Consider the following 20006-nt stretch of genomic DNA (forward strand, 5'->3'; position numbering starts at 1 on the left):
TTCTTTGAAGAGCTGCAGCTCTGCTATGCTGCAGAAACACTGTCCGTGTAAAAGCAGAACACAGTGCTGTTACAGTGACGCTTCTGCTTCAATTATGCACTGCTTACATGTGCAGTGTGAAACAGGCCTTCTTTCTTACTGTCACGAAAATTAAGCTAAAAATTACAGTATTTAGCTTAGGATCTCCTTTTTATCAGTTGTTTTATCTCTTTAAAAATGGTGTACAACTACAAAATTTTGCTTGTGTGTACTGCCCTCAAATGATCTGCATTCATTAACATCCAGCGAGTCAGAGTATCTCCCAATAATTAGCATTGTCTGTGGTAGTTAATGCTGCTGAATGTCATTTGGCAGCATCATCATGCCTGTTCTATTCCATTAAAGGGATAGTTCACCCAAAAATTTTATTTTGATGTTTATCTGCTTACCCCCAGGGCATTCAAGATGTTGGTGACTTTGTTTCTTCAGTAGAACACAAATTATGATTTTTAACTCCAACTGGTGCAGTCTATCAGTCGTACAATGCATGGCAATGGTAACAAAATCTATGAGAGTAAAAAAAACCATGCACAGACAAATCCAAATTAAACCCTGCGGCTCGTGACGACACATTGATGTCCTAAGACACGAAACGATCTGTTTGTGCGAGAAACCGAACAGTATTTATATAATTTTTTTACCTCTAATACACCACTATGTCGAACTGCCTTGAGTTTACGCAAGCGCCGGAAGTGATCACTCGCGCGTATACGTCACTCATTGTTTACACAGTGCTCAGTCATTGTAGGTACGACGGCTAATCAAAATGGTACTTACTTGCGCTTATCCGGATTGTTTAAACCGACTTAAAACTAAAAGATTACGTTCTCTCACGCGAACTCATTCGGGAGTGATGACTTTCCATGTATTCCCAACTTCTGAGCCTGCTCGCCTGAAGTTATGCTTGATTGCTCTTCGGCTGGATATCAACACACCCGTTAACGTAAACTACGCCAGAGCGCGTACACACCTCACACATCGGATGCCGTGCGCGCGCTCAAGGAAGTTGGACATAGTGGTGTATTAGAGGTAAAAAATTATATAAATACTGTTTGGTTTCTGGCACAAACCGATCATTTCGTGTCTTAGGACATCAATGTGTCGTCACGAGCTGCAGGGTTTAATTTGGATTTGTCTGTGCATTTTTTTTTTACTCATAGATTTTGTTACCATTGCCATGCATTATACGACTGAAAGACTGCAACAAATTTTGATAAACGTCATAATTTGTGTTCTGAAGAAACAAAGTCACCTACATCTTGGATGCCCTGGGGGGTAAGCAGATAAACATCACATTTTCATTTTTGGGTGAACTATCCCTTTAATCCAAGGCTTTAATCGGAAATTTCTGATGATATTCCTTCTGGTTCCAAATTCTGTAAAATAATTTCTGGACACCAACATATATAATATAACAGCTGAACGTAATAGCCTTTACACTTGATCATAAGTTGCTAGAAGCATGTTTCATAGTCACTAACAAAACTGTAGTGAACCGACACACTACTAACAAATATACCTGCTAAAAACACCAATTCAAGATTGTAATTGTGTTCTTTCTACATGGTAGCTGGTCTAAACTGTTCTTAAGCATGTAAACCATCAGCAATCCATCTACTACATTATCTAACCAGCTTCAAATGGCTAAGCTGGTTTTTGGAACGTTGAAGCTTGTAGTCCAGCCGACAGTGAAGTTTATGAACAGCTAATGACCAGCTTAGACCAGTTAAATAAAACCTACCATGTTTCATAACACAGCTGCCTGCTTAAGTTGGATTTTCCAGAAGGGACAGGCATGTTTGAATGTTTGGTTTTGAGACACAGCCAAAATGTGCTGCTGTTTGTTGATCCAGGCATCATGAATAGAGGATCAAATCAAATCACCTGATTTTGGCTGTTTCTGCTATAACACTTCATAATTTATGCAAATCCTTCCATTCAAAGCCAGCACAGTATGTATGTGTAGAGTAGTGCCGGGCTGTAGTGAGTGTCATGTCCGCTGTGTCCTGTAGATGGCGCCCGCTCCAGCAGCAGTGGCAGCAGGTCTCTCCTACAGGCACTGTCTCTGTCTAAATCTCTGTCTCTGCTCAACCCTGTTAGTAAGTACGGCCAAGCCTGCTCGCCTGCTCGCTCACCTCTTACGCCGCACGCTACTAACAACATAGCACAACACTTCTGCTGCTGAAAGCACTCTGTGTGTTTGTGTGAGAAAGTGATTTCTGAAAATGGATGTGTTTTTGTGTTTGTATAATGTGTCTGGGTCAGTGTCATTTTATTATTATTTATATTTAAGTATTTATACATTTTTGAATTGACTTTTGTTTTTATATTTTCACTTTATTTCATTTTAGTTTTTGTAATTTAGCTATTTGCTCCTTTAATTTTTTTTTTTTATATTTCAATTTACTTATTTATTTATTTTTATTTATTTTCTTAAACTCAAACTTTATTTTTAATTTCAGTGATTAAATATTTTTATGTTTATATTTTTCCGTTTACAATAACAACACTGGTCTGATGTGTGTACAGTATGCGTGAGGGTGTAAATCTCCATGGCTTGGCTTTGCTCGCTGGTTGTGGAAGCCTAATTGCAGTGCGTCTGCCTTCACCCTCAAGGGGTTTCATCATTATTTGATAAGATGTTGCTGGAAAGGAAGGATTGTGTCATCAATCTGTAGATGAATTTGTTTATTAAGTATATAAGGAAACCTGTTGTAAGTTCTCAAATATATTTCTTTATGAGTATTTAAAAAGCCATCAAAAAGTGGTCTTGACAGAAGCAACCTAAATGATAAAACCCCAATTTTAGAGTATAATCTTTACATCAGCACCTATATTCTCTTTTCCACAGAACATCGTGCCTGCAGCACATCCGAGCAGCCTCAAGAGAAAAGGTAATGCAGACCTCTAACAACCTGTCATCTCCCCTGATCCCTGTATTGGGTATTAACCAGAGAATAAAACTATGTTAAGAAGAATTCATGGTTGCCAGGTGATAGGGTGCTTTTCTGTTGATTTGAAGAATGTGGCACCTTTTCATAGGTCAACCTTTCCAAAGTGAATGCTGTTTGATAGTGTTTTTTTTTTTTTTTAATGAGCAAAAAACATTAATGTAAATGGACACAAAGATATGCATGTAGTAGTTGGTGACTGACATACAGTTTCTGTGAAAGATCCCTTTGTATGTTGTATTGCAACTCATATATCATCATTGTCCATATGTCAACTTTTTTCAAGGTTTTTTTTTTAAAAATTCCCCACAGTTCGTTTTTCTCACAGTTTTTTTTTTACAGCAAAGCACAATAGCGCCCTCTAGAGACAATATGTGTGTGTGGATACATTAAAATGTAAATGCGTGTGTCTGCTGTGTGTATAAACACTCAGAGTGCTGTACTGTACCTCTATAGGGAGTTAAGGTTTCGTAGGCGTGCTCAGTCGGCTGACGATGAGACCAGTGCAGAGCTGGCCAACTCCCTCCAACACCTCACGCTCTCCGAATTCCTCAAAGAGTATGTCAATACAGAGCCCCAATAGCCCCAAAACACCAACAACACACTTGGCATGATCGTCTTAATAACCTAACCAGAATGCACTGTCACCCACTGGCATGAAATCATGTCTAATGCTTCTTACCGTTTGCGTAAAACTCCAAATGATGCTGTCACTTCACTCTGTCGACACTAAAATATGTAATAACACTGTTTGTGAACCTAACTGTGGTCCTTGTCTCACAACTCACCTCCCACTAAGCAAAAATTTCTAATCAGGTATGTGTGAAATTCAGAGAATGTCCCCACTGCTCAGGTGGTATGTCCTAATTATTTATGGCACAGAGGGTGATGACTAATTTATTAATTTTCCTGCCGCCAGGAAAATAATGCATGACTTGGTCTGAAACAAATGCGTTAAAGTGTTAGTTCACCCAAAAATGAAAATTAGCTTGTGTTTTACTTACCCTCGAAGCATCCTAGGTGTATGTGACTTTCTTCTTTCGGACGAATCCAGTCGGAGTTATATTAAAAATTGTCTTTGATCTTTCAAGCTGTTTAATGGCACTCAGTAGGTGTTGCAGTTGAACAGTCCACAAGTCGGCAAATAAAGCTTGCGCATTCATAATAAAACGTGCCGCAGACGGCTCCGGGGGATGAATAAAGGCCCCCTGTAGCAAATCCATGAGTTTTTGTAAGAAAAATATCCATATTTCAAACCAAAGATTTGCAAAGAAAAATGTCGGAGGATTTCGATATAAACCAAGAAGAGACTTTTTAAAGTCTTTTACTTTGCTAAAGTAAGGAAACTTTGCTTCCTTTGCTCCTATTAAACAAACTCGCGAGACTAGCATATCTCAGAGGCGCGCGCACTGCCCATACGTCATACGCCTTCCGCCGGAACGGATCCACTTATGATTGATCACGGAAGTGAGAGAAAAGTGTTTATTACGTTTGAAATATGGATATTTTTCTTACAAAAACTCATGGATTCGCTACAGGGGGCCTTTATTCATCCCCCGGAGCACGTTTTATTATGAATGCACAAGCTTTATTTGACGACTTGTGGACTGTTCAACTGCAACACCCGCTGACTGCCATTAAACGGCTTGAAAGATCAAAGACAATTTTGAATATAACTCCGACTGGATTCGTCTGAAAGAAGAAAGTCATATACACCTAGGATGCTTCGAGGGTGAGTAAAACACAAGCTAATTTTCATTTTTGGGTGAACTAACCCTTTAATGAAATCACCCAGCCACTGCATCATGGTCTGAAAGTAAAAGCTGTGTTGTCATTAAACGCTCACTGGACAGGCATGTGTTTGTGATTATAGTGCACACCAGGTGAATAATCTAAGCGGGCTTTTGTGTTTCAGGATTGAGGAAGAGGAATGGGACAAATATATCATCCCTTCCAAAACAGAGTCAGAAAAATACAAAGTCAGTCGCACATTCAGCTTTATAAAGAGCCGAATGTATAGCACTCGCAACAAGAACAAGGTAAACATACCATACATGTTATGTACATTTATACACTGCCTTTCAAAACATTTGGGGTCAGTTAGATAATACTTTTGTTCAGCAAGGATGCATTAAATTGATCAAAAGTGACCTAAATCTTTTGTAACATTATTAATGCTTTTACTATTTCAAACAGATGCTGTTATTTTGAACTTTCTAGAACTTTCTAGGTTTGTTTTTTTAGCACAAAAACAGCATTCATTAAAGTTCATTAAAGAATTCTGAAATAAAACAAGTATCATGGTGTCCACAAAAATATTAAGCAAAACAGATTTCAACATTGATAATAAGAAATGTTACTTGGAGAAAAAAAAATGCAATTTATTTTAAATTGTAATAATATTTTACAATATTACATATAAGCAATATGTTAAAATCTTAAACTTCGGTTTGTAGTCTTACTCAAATTACGTTATACAATGCATGTTACTTTATACAATGCTTTTTTTTTCTTTGAAAACGTAACCATTTCTTCCTGGTTTTTGCACACAATATCCTTTAATAGCCATTCAGGATGGATAAAAAAAAGTGACTAAAGACTGATTGTTAGACCCAAAAACAACCAGAGGTGTCTCTTTTAATCATTAAACCTTTTGGCTGTAACTGTTTTACCAGCAGCAAACTTTCCCATGGCCTTTTTTAGCCACACAAGCATGTCAGACTTAGACTAACTTAATAAGCAGAAAGCATGTAGAGATGAAAACGTTGAGTTTAATGTGCAGTCATGGCAGATGGTGATGTGGACTGTCAGTGATCTGATGGCTTTCCCTTGGTTCTTTAAGGGGAAAGGAAAAGAGAGAGAGACCAAAGACAAGCAGGTCAATGGACACCAGTTCACAGCAGGATCTGTCCTGGGGTCGACACTTTGTGAGATATGCGGCAAGCCAGCTTCTGGGAAAGAGGTCCTCCACTGCACATGTGAGTTCGTTTAAATGGAAACAAGTCGTATTTTTAATCTTAAAAGATATACTGTGTTTCTTGCAACATGGCGGTATGTAATGAGTAATTTCATTTGAGCTATTTTTGTAATTTGGAAAATTTGGAAGGTCTTGGAAGTCTGCCAGTTGATTTAGTAGGTGTTTTTCTGTATTTTATATTGATGTTATTTCTTCGGATTTGTTTATTTTTCTCTTGACTCTTAGACTGTGCAGTGAGTGTCCATAAGGGCTGTAAGGACTCATCTACACCATGCCTGAAGGTGGACTGTGCTTGCGATTGCGTGGTTTTGTTTTTCTCTTGAACTACATCTAAGTCTGATAGATTGCCTGCGTTTAATATTTAAACCTAGAGACATGTTTGCCCATGTTTGGTCAGACACAGTACTGAGGCTCTGTAATCAGCCCTATTGTTATAATACTGAATTCTGGTAATCAGTGTATCAAACGAGGAAGTAATGTTAAGTTTAAAAAAATTATATTTATAATGCTCTCTTTTACAGAAACTTCAAGACAAATATTCTGTTATGACAGTAAAAAGCAGGACAGCCTCCCTCCCTCAGAGTGAGTTTTACCACCTTAATAAAATATGTAAAGGAAAATCGATATAACTCCTGCTATCATCTCATTGAACTCCTTAACAGAGGTTTTATTTAGACAGTTACACTTTTGTCTTGGTTTTGCGCTCACCTTTTTGTCTGTCACACTTAGATTTTATAGTGCGTGAAAGTTCCTCCTCGTCCTCTCAGATCCCCACCTCTGCCTCTCTTCCTGTGATGACATCACGAGACTCTACACCTCTTCCTTGCCCTCTGTCTAGAAGTGTGCCTGCGGTCACAGAAAGGTCCGAAACTCTTTGTGTTGCAATATTCAACCAAAAACTTACTAGATAAATGAATTGTAAATGTTAATGACCCATATGCTGTGATGTGCTCAATCACCAATATACTACAAATCAACTCTGTGAATGAGAGGATCTCTTTTGTTTGATTATTAAAATATTAAAAGTGAAAAGGTAAATTTTTGACTGAAAATAACAGCAACATTCTTATTTATTTTCAGTCTGACAATTTCAGACATAATACGGAAATGTATATAGTCTCAACGCAAGCTGACTAACGTTTATCATCTTTTTCCTCTGTAAATGGTGAATAATTGCTACTTTACTTTAACTGTTTGGATATTCAATATTTGGATGGGCGTTACAATAAGCCAAGACAGCATAAGTGCCCATAGTTTGTATTTGTTGAAATGAACATATGAGTGTTTAGCATTCCTTGTTGTAATGAACATTTATTTATTTTTTTCCATCAGGCTTAGTGGTAGCCCAGAAGCAGATAGTGACGCCCCTCCGTGGCGGAACCACATTCAACCAGAGGAGCTCCTCCAAACCATGGAGTCCTTAACATCCACTGATTCTTCCCTTATTGAAGGTAAAACAGCTGGGCATTTGATGGCGGAAATTCCTACCCCAACTCAACATACATAGAACACAATAATTTTGCCTTAAGACCTTTTTAAAACAAGAGCTATTTTGTGTGTCCCACCTCTCCATAGACACTGTAGATTCCCCCCTACAGAATGAGCTGGTAATGAATGCTGTGGATTTGGAGGCGGAGTCATGGAGCCTAGCGGTGGAGCCCCAGTTCTGTAAGATGCAAGAAAAATGCATCATCAAGAGACAGGATGTCATTTACGGTCCGCTGAAACTCACTAAAAATGTTTTGTTCAAATTAATTCTGTACATCATTTGAAAGTGCTTTGTACTCTTGGTCTTGCACAGAGTTCATGCAGACCGAGCTCCATCATGTACAGACGCTCATGATAATGGCGGAGGTCTTCAGGCGGGGAATGCGGGAAGAAGTCGGACTGGATGCGGACACTATTGCTCGGATTTTCCCTTGCTTAGATGAGCTGCTTCTCCTCCACCGTGACTTCCTTTCAGCGATGAGGGAACGGCGGCAAAGCTGCGTTCAGCCCAACAGCAGCAAGAACTACCTCATTCACTATGTGGGTGACATCTTTCTGCAACAGGTACATTAATAATAGTAGTCGTATATATTTCTGTATGAGTACATAATTAAAATTCAATGTCCTGATCAATTTAATCGTAACACTTTACAATAAGGTTGCATTAGTTAATGTTAGTTAATGAGCTAACATTTACTTACAGTAAGCAATACATTTGTTACTATATTTTTTAAATCTTTGTTAATGTTAGTTAATACAGCTGTTGGTTGTTAGTTCATGTTAGTTCAGGTGCTGAAATTACCATTAAAGTTAAAAAATGCTTTATAATTATTTTTCATTGTTAGCTAATGTAGTTAACTAATGTTAACAAGTGGAACCTTATTGTAAAGTGTTACCCTTTAGTTAGTTATTATGTCATAACCATGACCAAGCATTTCACCCATTTGGCCCATTCATGAGAAAAGCTGCAATGTCCATTTCATGAACAAATCATTCTTTTGAGTCAAAAAGTTTTCATTGAATCAGATGAGGCAGTTCTCAAAACAGGTCTGGATGGCATTTACAATACAACTACGTAACTGACTGCCTAACTACCAGAGCACAAAGCATCATTGGAGAAATTAAATAACTAGTCACGACTGTCCACATGTCACACTAACATGAAACTATGCTTGTAACCACAGTTCGAGAGCTGTAGTTCCAACCACACCTGGTGTTGTTGGTATCAGTATCAAGTACATACAGTATAGAGTACAGTACATCATAAGAAACCTCATAGGTGTGTGTTTGTGTTCATCATAGTTCTCCCAGGAGAATGCAGAGAAGATGAAGCAGGTGTATGGTGAGTTTTGCAGTCATCACACAGAAGCGGTCAGCTACTTCAAAGAGCTTCAGCAGCAGAATAAGAGATTTCAGCTCTTCATCAAAGTGAGAGCCAAATCAATGACTGTATCAGTCGCATTTTGATGTATTATGGATGCTTTTGGTAGCACTGAATTTCAGTTAATCTGATCTTTTTGGTTCCACAGCAACAGAGTAGCAACTCATTGGTAAAGAGGCGAGAAATCCCAGAATGCATTTTGTTAGTGACGCAGCGAATTACAAAGTATCCCGTCCTCCTGGAGAGAATCCTGCATTATACAGAGGGTATTTTTCCTCACCCACAATACATCACAACCAAACCCGAACATATACTGCGCATACACATTCGTTTACACTCAGTTTCTCTTGTTCTTTGCTTCAGAGGGCACAGAAGAGCATGCTGACCTCTCTCGTGCACTAGTCCTGATCCGAGAGCTGATCTCCGCTGTGGACCAGTGCGTGAGTCAGTACGAGCAGAACCAGAAGCTGAGTGAGGTCCTGGGCCGCATGGAGAACAAGTGCTCGACCAAACTGAAGAGTGGTTACACCTTCCGCAAGCAGGACATCACCAGTGGCAGAGCTCTGCTGCACCAGGGCCCGCTGCTCTGGAAGACAGCCACAGGAAGACTGAAAGGTGAGAAAATTAATTATCCAATAAAACGGCCACAAAAACATCACACAGTAGTCAATAGAAAGGACATATGAACAACCATTTGTGCTTAATTCTTATCTGGCTCAGTAGATGAAAGGTCTGGCTACATTATGTGATTGTTCTGGTCATCCACAGATGTTCTGGCATTTTTGCTGTCTGATTCATTGGTGTTCCTTCAGGAGAAAGATCAGAAATACATCTTTGCTGCTGTGGTTGGTTTTTTGAGATTATGCATTTTCATCTTCATAAAGCATACATTACAGTTCAAAAGTTTGGGTTAATAAGAAGTCTTATATACTCATCAAGGCTGCATTTATTTGATTTAAAATAATGGTGTACTATTTTAATATTTTTCACATTTTATTTAGGAATTTTCAGCAGCCATTCAGGCACATGCAGAGGGGGGTGCTTTGGGGGCTCAAGCTCCTGCCCTTTTTCCAAAATTAACCAAAAGTGCCCCTCTCTCAACAATTGTCAACAGTGTTATTGTAGTCAATAAAACAAAATTGATTTGAATTATAATTATTATGACAATACCTGTTTATTTTTACTTAAATCTGTTGCGTTGCTTGCTATAGATTGTGCATGTCTTAAACAAGCTCAAATTTCAAGTGGATCAGTATCTTCCCGCTCTTATTCATAAATCAGTTGAAAACTGTGTAGCCACTGTCTCTTTTCATTTTTTTTTTAAACATTTTTTTACCGTTTAATGAAATTAATTGTTTGGTTAAATTTTATTGGTTATTATTGTTGGTTAAATGAAGCCCAAGTGTACATGAAGTGTAAGCAGTTCAAGATCACATGAAGGACTTTATTTTTATAAATGTGTGTGTGTGTGTGTGTGTATAATTTTTAATTGTTAAATTGGTATTACTCCGTATATAAATTCCCCTTTTTTACATTTGAACCCCTGCTCCCGAGGAACTCTCTGCACGTCCCTGCAGTCATTACTCCAGGCGTCACATGATCCTTCAGAAATATTTATAATAACCTGATTTACTCTAGAACCATTTTTTTAAAATTATTATCAACGTTGACATTTTTGAGATTTTCATGATTCAAAAGATTTTAAAGGCATTATGACTTAAGTTAATGACACAACACATTTGAGTAATGGTGTAATCATCTGTATGCACAGAATACATTTGATTTAGTCTTTTATTAGTGTGGCTTGAATGATAGTTTGTTTTTGTGTAAATGAGATGTTTAATGTAACTGTGTGTATAATTAGTTATGTTGTCTTACTCACTTACTTTGTTTCTCAGGACCAGAAGCCTCCAGTGATCTCTCTGCAGAAGCTGATTGTGCGTGAGGTGGCCAATGAGGAGAGAGGCATGTTTCTGATCAGCGCGTCTTCAGCTGGGCCTGAGATGTATGAGGTGCACGCTGCTTCTAAAGATGAACGAAATGCCTGGATGAGACTCATCAGAGAGGCTGTGGAGAGGTGTGTAGTGATGAGGAAATGGAATATGTCATACTTGATTCTTATCTACAAAGGCAGCTGAGAGTGAAAAAAATCTCTCTGTGTGTGTGATTGAACTAATTATAAATTGTATTTGTTTGATAAGTTGCCCTGAAGAGGAGGATGAAACTACAAGTGAGTCAGAAGAGGAAAGGAGAGTCACAGAAGCAAAGGTCCAAAAGATCCACAGGCTACAAGGTACAACCAACCAGATATGCTGAACCCAAGGATAATAGTTTATAATAGCTGAAATGCATATATAATTGATAAAACCTGAAGATATCTATCCATTTTTGCATCCCCGTTCATCTTTCCTCTCAAATTGCTCTATAGTGCAGGCAATTACTGTGGATTTGCAAGAAAATGACATTCTGATAAGTGATTGGCTGATGGCACCTCAAGAATGCTCACATTCCCTAACTATTTTGGAGAGCTCTTATAGTATTATGAAATAGACTTGTCAATGTATGTGCCAACAGTATAATCTATTACTGATAAAACATCTAATAATATAATGAAATACATAAGATTTGTATGTTGCTTTTATTTCATCAGCCTACACAGTTTCTTTTCAATGGTGGTCAATGAGAGGTGTGGTTTCTTAAGCTATTTGTGCACATTTGTGTCAGCTAAAGAAAAATAGTTTTTTTTTTAAAAACATGACAACCAACCTCCTTCTTTCACAGAGTCTTTGTGTGGCCACGATCACCTCATCTGTGCAAATCTGGAAGAGAAGCTACACATCTATCATATCATGGCAGGAGGATGTGAGATAGGACCAGAGCCCAGACTGCTGGTACGGCCCAGCACTGAAGACATCCCTCAGGCCGGAGTACTGCTCAGCGCTGCTCTTAAAGAGGGTGAGAGTCCACTGAGGGAAGCACATCCATATATACATAACCATTCAAAACCGTGCAATCAGATTTTTTTATTCAGCAAGGATTCATTAAACTGGGCAAATGTGACAGTAAAGATAATATATGTTGCAGTTTCCACAAAAATATTAAACTGTTTTCAACATTGATAATAATAAATGTTTATTAACTACCAAATCAGCATATTAGAATGATTTCTGAAGTATCATGTGACACTGAAAACTTGAGTAATGCTGCTTAAAATTCAGCTTTGCCATCAAAGGAATTAATTACTTTTAAAATATATTAACCCAGAAAACAGTTATTTTAAATTGTAATAATATATCACTATTAGTTAACTGTATTTTGGATCAAATAAATGCAGCCTTTGTGAGCTTAAGGAACTTTCAAAAACATTAAAAATATCTTACCGACCCCAGACTTTTAAACGGTAGTGTACGTGTACATGCTCATGGCAATTCACACTCACATATTTATAGACCCAATATGCTTCAAGAGGCACTTTTTAACAATACTATTAGGTTTTTGTATGTTATGAACGACAATACACATAGTCTTTACTTTTATTAATATCCTGCTGTCTCTCTCTTTCCTTATTAGTGGAGAACCTGAAAGCAGCTCTCTCCTCTCACTGTGCTTCTACTGCTGCCATCCTGTCTTGTCCAGAAGAACAGACCCAACCCAAGCCTTGCTCTCCCTCCTCCCCTCTGTTCCTTGAGCACCAGAGCCCACTGATTGACACCCTCCAGACAGAGGATGGAGATTGGAGAGGAGAGGAAGGCTTGGAAACACAGGCCTTTAATCACAGCTCAGATGCTGATCACAATATTCACCTAAAGGTAAATGTGTTCTCATAAACAGCACTTAAACAGCCATTATTTGCACACAGGATTACTACTAGAAGATGAATTGTGGTAGTATAATGTCACAGCATGATTACTAATAGAAATATACTAACATGGTAAGAAACATTAAATATTTTACATCATTCCATGATTTAAATTGCAGCCTTACCAAAAAGGCTGTGTTCAGCATGAGAGGTACAGTCGCCTTGCATTAATAATTCACATTCTTCTTCAGCTAACACATCTCATTCTTTATGTTACTAAGTATTAATGAGCTTTTGTAGATAAAGAACCAAATGGTGTTTGAGTCAACAGATGCTGAAGTTTTTGAATCATCCTTAGGAACCTGCTGAAGTAAACACAACACATGCAGTTTTGTAAAATGTGCTACAGGAAGCAGATGTCTGCCAAAAAATGTAAATGAAATATATTGCACTGTTGTTTGCAATAGAACAGAACATACTGCTATAGTCCACACAGGTATACTGTTCTCTTTCCAGGAAGAAGAGACATTAGTCAGAGTAGGCTCATAGTTTTGATTTAGAGTTCTTCACTTTCTGTTGCTCATTGTTTGTTTGTTGTCTTAATGCAGGTGAGTCAGAGTGTGCAGAGCTTGACTCAGCTGCTGTATAGTCTACAGGTGAGCTAATGTCACACAACCACAAACCAACTGAAAGAATAATTATAGTGGACAGGCCTTACGTCAGACACACATAAACCCACAACATGACTCACTTGTAATAGCTCTGTCCAAGCCTTAAGTTTCATTGCCTAAACGTGTTTGACCAACTATAAAACTCTCTTATATAACAATTCTATGGTTTGGACATATAATGGGAGGTGTTGTAATGCAGGTGATCTGGGATGTAGAAATAAGTGACACACCTGCAAAAGGCTCTTAGAAGAGATTGGCCTTCTCTTTGAATCACTATAAAAAAAAACATTGGTATGTCCAAGCTACTATAGATGTCCTTGTCAAAGGGATAAATTTAGATGTATTTTTACTGTTTGTTTGTGAGTAGGGAAGCATAATAGAGCTGTTCAGTCATGATGTCAATTTGCCGGACAACCTGGAAGGCTAATTCACTGGTTCCCTCTGGAATATCTAATGGGTTTTTAGAATAGCTGTTTTTGATTTATGAGTAAAATAAAACTGACATTTTGTTCTATAGCATAATTTACACAGTTACAATTTACATCAAATGTGAATTTGTTGCTGTTGTGTGCTTTAAAAACAGGTGATAGACAATTGCTACACAAGGACTGCCGCTAATACAGTTCACTACTGTTCAAATGTTTGGGCTCAGGTTTTTATAAAAGATTAATTAATTAAATTTGGCAAGCAAAATTTACATAGCTGACCACACCTCAGACATCCGGATATAAATAGGCCAGCGTAGCATTTGATCACTCATTCTGTTCTGAGGAGTCGAGAAATGTCTCAACCCACTCAGAGGCAGTTTAGAGTTGTGGCATAAGGGACACAACGTCTCCATTCCCTCCATCAGGGAACGAGGGTTACCATATGTAACCGAGACGTTCCCTTTCAGTTGGTCACTGTGACGTTGGGTTGAAGTTCCGACACTAGGGGTCCCTACACTAAACGCCACAGCTGCTGAACTGCACCACAAGAGCCCGGGGCACAGATGTTGACAAGCCCGGCATGTCCCTGGAAGGCTAATTCACTGGTTCCCTCTGGAATATCTAATGGGTTTTTAGAATAGCTGTTTTTGATTTATGAGTAAAATAAAACTGACATTTTGTTCTATAGCATAATTTACACAGTTACAATTTACATCAAATGTGAATTTGTTGCTGTTGTGTGCTTTAAAAACAGGTGATAGACAATTGCTACACAAGGACTGCCGCTAATACAGTTCACTACTGTTCAAATGTTTGGGCTCAGGTTTTTATAAAAGATTAATTAATTAAATTGATCAAAAGTGATTTTTTTATATATAATATATGTTTATGTTTTCAGTCAGCTTTCTCTGAGCATGAATCTGAACCTGAACATAGTTGAGCCAAACCCATTTGTCACAGGACAGATCATAGTCTAAGAGACTCGATTTGAATTATTATTCAGTTTTCACAGATTATTTAGTTACTGTCTTTTACCTATGCAAGACAGCATTGTAGTCTTTATTTAGCAATTTGTTAGAAACTTCTATTTTTAGCAACATGGGTTTGAGTTACGACTGCAATTAGTGTTATATAACAAAACGTGAAAGTAATTCTTCAAGGTCTTCAAATAATGTTAACCACAGACCTTATTTTACTCAAAATGTAAAACTGCTATGCTAAAAATCCATTAGATATACCACAGGGAACCATGTCTAAAAAAAAAGTTCCTCAGGTTTTTAGGGCTAAAACAGCTTCATTTAACACGTCACTAGAGACGGCACAAGAGAAGATGCAATTTGTGCGTGAGTTCCTCCGCCAAACTCAGCTACATGAAACAGCAGCATTCTTGCCTCACACTGAGGTTAACAGAATGCCACTGAACTTCGGTCAGACGCCTGGTGAACTGTATCGCATAGCCGAGACGAATGGTTCTGAGAAGCCAGCAGGAAAGGCTGGGGAGGCTTAACCAGTCTTCCAGACACCTCGCCAATGGTCTCAAAGGAACTAAGTTTGTTGTACCTAGGGCAGGGTTCCTGGGCTCAGTGGAGCAAAAGGCACTGGGAAGAGGTAAAACATCCTTTGAAGCGCACAGTGCCTTGCCCGCCAGGTCTGTCAAATGAGCTACCGACGAATGAGAGAACAGGAGTTCGTCAACATGTCACACCGACTTGATGACAGACCTGCTCATCATAGGTCATAGTTGGTCGCCGAGCGCAGTTCATGCAAAACCTCTGGGTTGGGACCACCCTTGTGCAGTTCTTTCAACGCCTTGACCTGGTAGACCTGCAGGATGGCCATGGCATGCAGGGCAGACGCAGCTTGTCCAGAGGCCGTATAAGTCTTCACCACAAGAGACGAAGAAAGCGTACAGGCCCTGGACGGTAGTCTCGGGCAACCCTGCCAGGTGGTGGCGTTTTACGGGCAAAGATGCACCGCAATTGCTCTCTCCACATTTACCTGACCACTGCCTGTGCCGTAGATCCAACAACGAGGAGATCGAGAGGTGAATGAGTGCCGTGTACATGAAGTGTAAGCAGTTCAAGATCACATGAAGGACTTTATTTTTATAAATGTGTGTGTGTGTGTGTGTGTATAATTTTTAATTGTTAAATTGGTATTACTCCGTATATAAATTCCCCTTTTTTACATTTGAACCCCTGCTCCCGAGGAACTCTCTGCACGTCCCTGCAGTCATTACTCCAGGCGTCACATGATCCTTCAGAAATATTTATAATAACCTGATTTACTCTAGAACCATTTTTTTAAAATTATTATCAACGTTGACATTTTTGAGATTTTCATGATTCAAAAGATTTTAAAGGCATTATGACTTAAGTTAATGACACAACACATTTGAGTAATGGTGTAATCATCTGTATGCACAGAATACATTTGATTTAGTCTTTTATTAGTGTGGCTTGAATGATAGTTTGTTTTTGTGTAAATGAGATGTTTAATGTAACTGTGTGTATAATTAGTTATGTTGTCTTACTCACTTACTTTGTTTCTCAGGACCAGAAGCCTCCAGTGATCTCTCTCCAGAAGCTGATCGTGCGTGAGGTGGCCAATGAGGAGAGAGGCATGTTTCTGATCAGTGCATCTTCAGCTGGGCCTGAGATGTATGAGGTACACGCTGCTTCTAAAGATGAACGCAATGCTTGGATGAGACTCATCAGAGAGGCTGTGGAGAGGTGTGTAGTGACGAGGAATGGAGCATGTCATACTTGATTCTTATCTATAAGGGCAGCTGAGCGGGAAACAAATTAGTGTGTGTGATTGTACGAATTTTAAGTTGCATTTGTTTTGTTAAGTTGCCCTGAAGAGGAGGATGAAACTACAAGTGAGTCAGAAGAGGAAAGGAGAGTCACAGAAGCAAAGGTCCAAAAGATCCACAGGCTACAAGGTACAACCAACCAGATATGCTGAACCCAAGGATAATAGTTTATAATAGCTGAAATGCATATATAATTGATAAAACCTGAAGATATCTATCCATTTTTGCATCCCCGTTCATCTTTCCTCTCAAATTGCTCTATAGTGCAGGCAATTACTGTGGATTTGCAAGAAAATGACATTCTGATAAGTGATTGGCTGATGGCACCTCAAGAATGCTCACATTCCCTAACTATTTTGGAGAGCTCTTATAGTATTATGAAATAGACTTGTCAATGTATGTGCCAACAGTATAATCTATTACTGATAAAACATCTAATAATATAATGAAATACATAAGATTTGTATGTTGCTTTTATTTCATCAGCCTACACAGTTTCTTTTCAATGGTGGTCAATGAGAGGTGTGGTTTCTTAAGCTATTTGTGCACATTTGTGTCAGCTAAAGAAAAATAGTTTTTTTTTTAAAAACATGACAACCAACCTCCTTCTTTCACAGAGTCTTTGTGTGGCCACGATCACCTCATCTGTGCAAATCTGGAAGAGAAGCTACACATCTATCATATCATGGCAGGAGGATGTGAGATAGGACCAGAGCCCAGACTGCTGGTACGGCCCAGCACTGAAGACATCCCTCAGGCCGGAGTACTGCTCAGCGCTGCTCTTAAAGAGGGTGAGAGTCCACTGAGGGAAGCACATCCATATATACATAACCATTCAAAACCGTGCAATCAGATTTTTTTATTCAGCAAGGATTCATTAAACTGGGCAAATGTGACAGTAAAGATAATATATGTTGCAGTTTCCACAAAAATATTAAACTGTTTTCAACATTGATAATAATAAATGTTTATTAACTACCAAATCAGCATATTAGAATGATTTCTGAAGTATCATGTGACACTGAAAACTTGAGTAATGCTGCTTAAAATTCAGCTTTGCCATCAAAGGAATTAATTACTTTTAAAATATATTAACCCAGAAAACAGTTATTTTAAATTGTAATAATATATCACTATTAGTTAACTGTATTTTGGATCAAATAAATGCAGCCTTTGTGAGCTTAAGGAACTTTCAAAAACATTAAAAATATCTTACCGACCCCAGACTTTTAAACGGTAGTGTACGTGTACATGCTCATGGCAATTCACACTCACATATTTATAGACCCAATATGCTTCAAGAGGCACTTTTTAACAATACTATTAGGTTTTTGTATGTTATGAACGACAATACACATAGTCTTTACTTTTATTAATATCCTGCTGTCTCTCTCTTTCCTTATTAGTGGAGAACCTGAAAGCAGCTCTCTCCTCTCACTGTGCTTCTACTGCTGCCATCCTGTCTTGTCCAGAAGAACAGACCCAACCCAAGCCTTGCTCTCCCTCCTCCCCTCTGTTCCTTGAGCACCAGAGCCCACTGATTGACACCCTCCAGACAGAGGATGGAGATTGGAGAGGAGAGGAAGGCTTGGAAACACAGGCCTTTAATCACAGCTCAGATGCTGATCACAATATTCACCTAAAGGTAAATGTGTTCTCATAAACAGCACTTAAACAGCCATTATTTGCACACAGGATTACTACTAGAAGATGAATTGTGGTAGTATAATGTCACAGCATGATTACTAATAGAAATATACTAACATGGTAAGAAACATTAAATATTTTACATCATTCCATGATTTAAATTGCAGCCTTACCAAAAAGGCTGTGTTCAGCATGAGAGGTACAGTCGCCTTGCATTAATAATTCACATTCTTCTTCAGCTAACACATCTCATTCTTTATGTTACTAAGTATTAATGAGCTTGAAATGAGAGGAGTCCATTTCACTGCCTCAAGGGTCCCGTTTCATTAAAAATAAAAGCGAAGAATTAGGCTTTCATTTTCTTGGATCTATTTTCTGCTTTGATGGCGTCTTGCGGTGCACTGCACAGCACATCATGCTGATAAGGTTTTTTAGTGCTGCTGACATGAGCACAAGTCATGAAAAGAGATTATCAATATTTAAAAGATATTTATATTTTATTGTTACAAAACTTCTCAGTTACATATGGTAACCCTCATTCCATAATGGATTAAACAGAGATGTTGTGTTGAATTTCCGACACTAGGGGTCGCTCTTGGGAGCCCAGACACCTCTGAAATCATTGAGTAAAGGCCAGTGAAATTGGCAAGCAAAATTTACATAGCTGACCACACCTCAGACATCCGGATATAAATAGGCCAGCGTAGCATTTGATCACTCATTCTGTTCTGAGGAGTCGAGAAACGTCTCAACCCACTCAGAGGCAGTTTAGAGTTGTGGCATAAGGGACACAACGTCTCCATTCCCTCCATCAGGGAACGAGGGTTACCATATGTAACCGAGACGTTCCCTTTCAGTTGGTCACTTTGACGTTGGGTCGAAGTTCCGACACTAGGGGTCCCTACACTAAACGCCACAGCTGCTGAACTGCACCACAAGAGCCCGGGGCACAGATGTTGACAAGCCCGGCATGTCACAACCAAATGCACCTCTCCTCATAACCTTCCAACATCCAAGACTTATGACCTCACTCCCCAACATCCAAGAGAGCCATCAATAAGGAGGCTCTCAGCCTGAGCCTTTTCTCATCTTATTATAAAAAATAAAAAAAAAGTGATGGCTGAAAGCCATGGTAGGTAACGTTGGGAAAGTGTCTGTTTTCCCAGAAGGGAAAGAGACCCTACGGAGATCACATCCTACCCGAAGGGGAGGTAACATGTGAAGATTGACCTATGGACTTACTGAAGGAAGGACCACATAGGGAAGATTCTGTTGTAGGCTCCGCATAAGGGGAGAACTACCAAGCACAGAACTCAGTGACAAACCGAGCGTCTGTCTAGGGGAAACACTAAATCCTAACGGACAAGTCAGTGGAGTAATACACATATGGGGCCATGAAGGGGAGCCACTACATGTGGAGCACTAACCCATTAGGAGAGTTCACTTTGAGGGATACCTTCTCGTAATGGATTATAACAGTGAGTTCCTCCGCCAAACTCAGCTACATGAAACAGCAGCATTCTTGCCTCACACTGAGGTTAACAGAATGCCACTGAACTTCGGTCAGACGCCTGGTGAACTGTATCGCATAGCCGAGACGAATGGTTCTGAGAAGCCAGCAGGAAAGGCTGGGGAGGCTTAACCAGTCTTCCAGACACCTCGCCAATGGTCTCAAAGGAACTAAGTTTGTTGTACCTAGGGCAGGGTTCCTGGGCTCAGTGGAGCAAAAGGCACTGGGAAGAGGTAAAACATCCTTTGAAGAGCACAGTGCCTTGCCCGCCAGGTCTGTCAAATGAGCTACCGACGAATG

At 39.1% G+C, this 20006-nt stretch overlaps 1 protein-coding gene across 5 annotated transcripts in view; it reads left to right on the top strand.

Annotated features, from left to right (window-relative positions):
- The window catches only part of LOC107596179 (rho guanine nucleotide exchange factor 28-like), an 83454-nt gene that overhangs the window by 50666 nt on the left and 12782 nt on the right, over positions 1–20006 (top strand). Inside the window, exons 14-33 of one of the 5 annotated variants that reach the window (XM_016286855.1) lie at positions 2052–2138; positions 2891–2933; positions 3447–3548; positions 4906–5029; positions 5833–5968; positions 6193–6248; positions 6489–6549; positions 6697–6829; positions 7300–7418; positions 7543–7683; positions 7769–8019; positions 8758–8883; positions 8985–9102; positions 9200–9451; positions 9605–9681; positions 10735–10913; positions 11038–11129; positions 11618–11791; positions 12407–12645; positions 13244–13291. In XM_016286855.1, coding sequence (XP_016142341.1) covers positions 2052–2138; positions 2891–2933; positions 3447–3548; positions 4906–5029; positions 5833–5968; positions 6193–6248; positions 6489–6549; positions 6697–6829; positions 7300–7418; positions 7543–7683; positions 7769–8019; positions 8758–8883; positions 8985–9102; positions 9200–9451; positions 9605–9681; positions 10735–10913; positions 11038–11129; positions 11618–11791; positions 12407–12645; positions 13244–13291 — 2558 coding nt within the window. Of the gene's footprint in view, positions 1–2051; positions 2139–2890; positions 2934–3446; positions 3549–4905; positions 5030–5832; positions 5969–6192; positions 6249–6488; positions 6550–6696; positions 6830–7299; positions 7419–7542; positions 7684–7768; positions 8020–8757; positions 8884–8984; positions 9103–9199; positions 9452–9604; positions 9682–10734; positions 10914–11037; positions 11130–11617; positions 11792–12406; positions 12646–13243; positions 13292–16287; positions 16467–16586; positions 16679–17166; positions 17341–17955; positions 18316–20006 lie in introns of those variants that run through there. The other 4 variants (XM_016286857.1, XM_016286856.1, XM_016286859.1 and 1 more) reach the window with 4 other exon arrangements.

Source organism: Sinocyclocheilus grahami, unplaced genomic scaffold (genome assembly GCF_001515645.1).
Source record: "Sinocyclocheilus grahami isolate Dianchi unplaced genomic scaffold, SAMN03320097.WGS_v1.1 scaffold215.1, whole genome shotgun sequence".
NCBI lineage: Eukaryota > Metazoa > Chordata > Actinopteri > Cypriniformes > Cyprinidae > Sinocyclocheilus > Sinocyclocheilus grahami.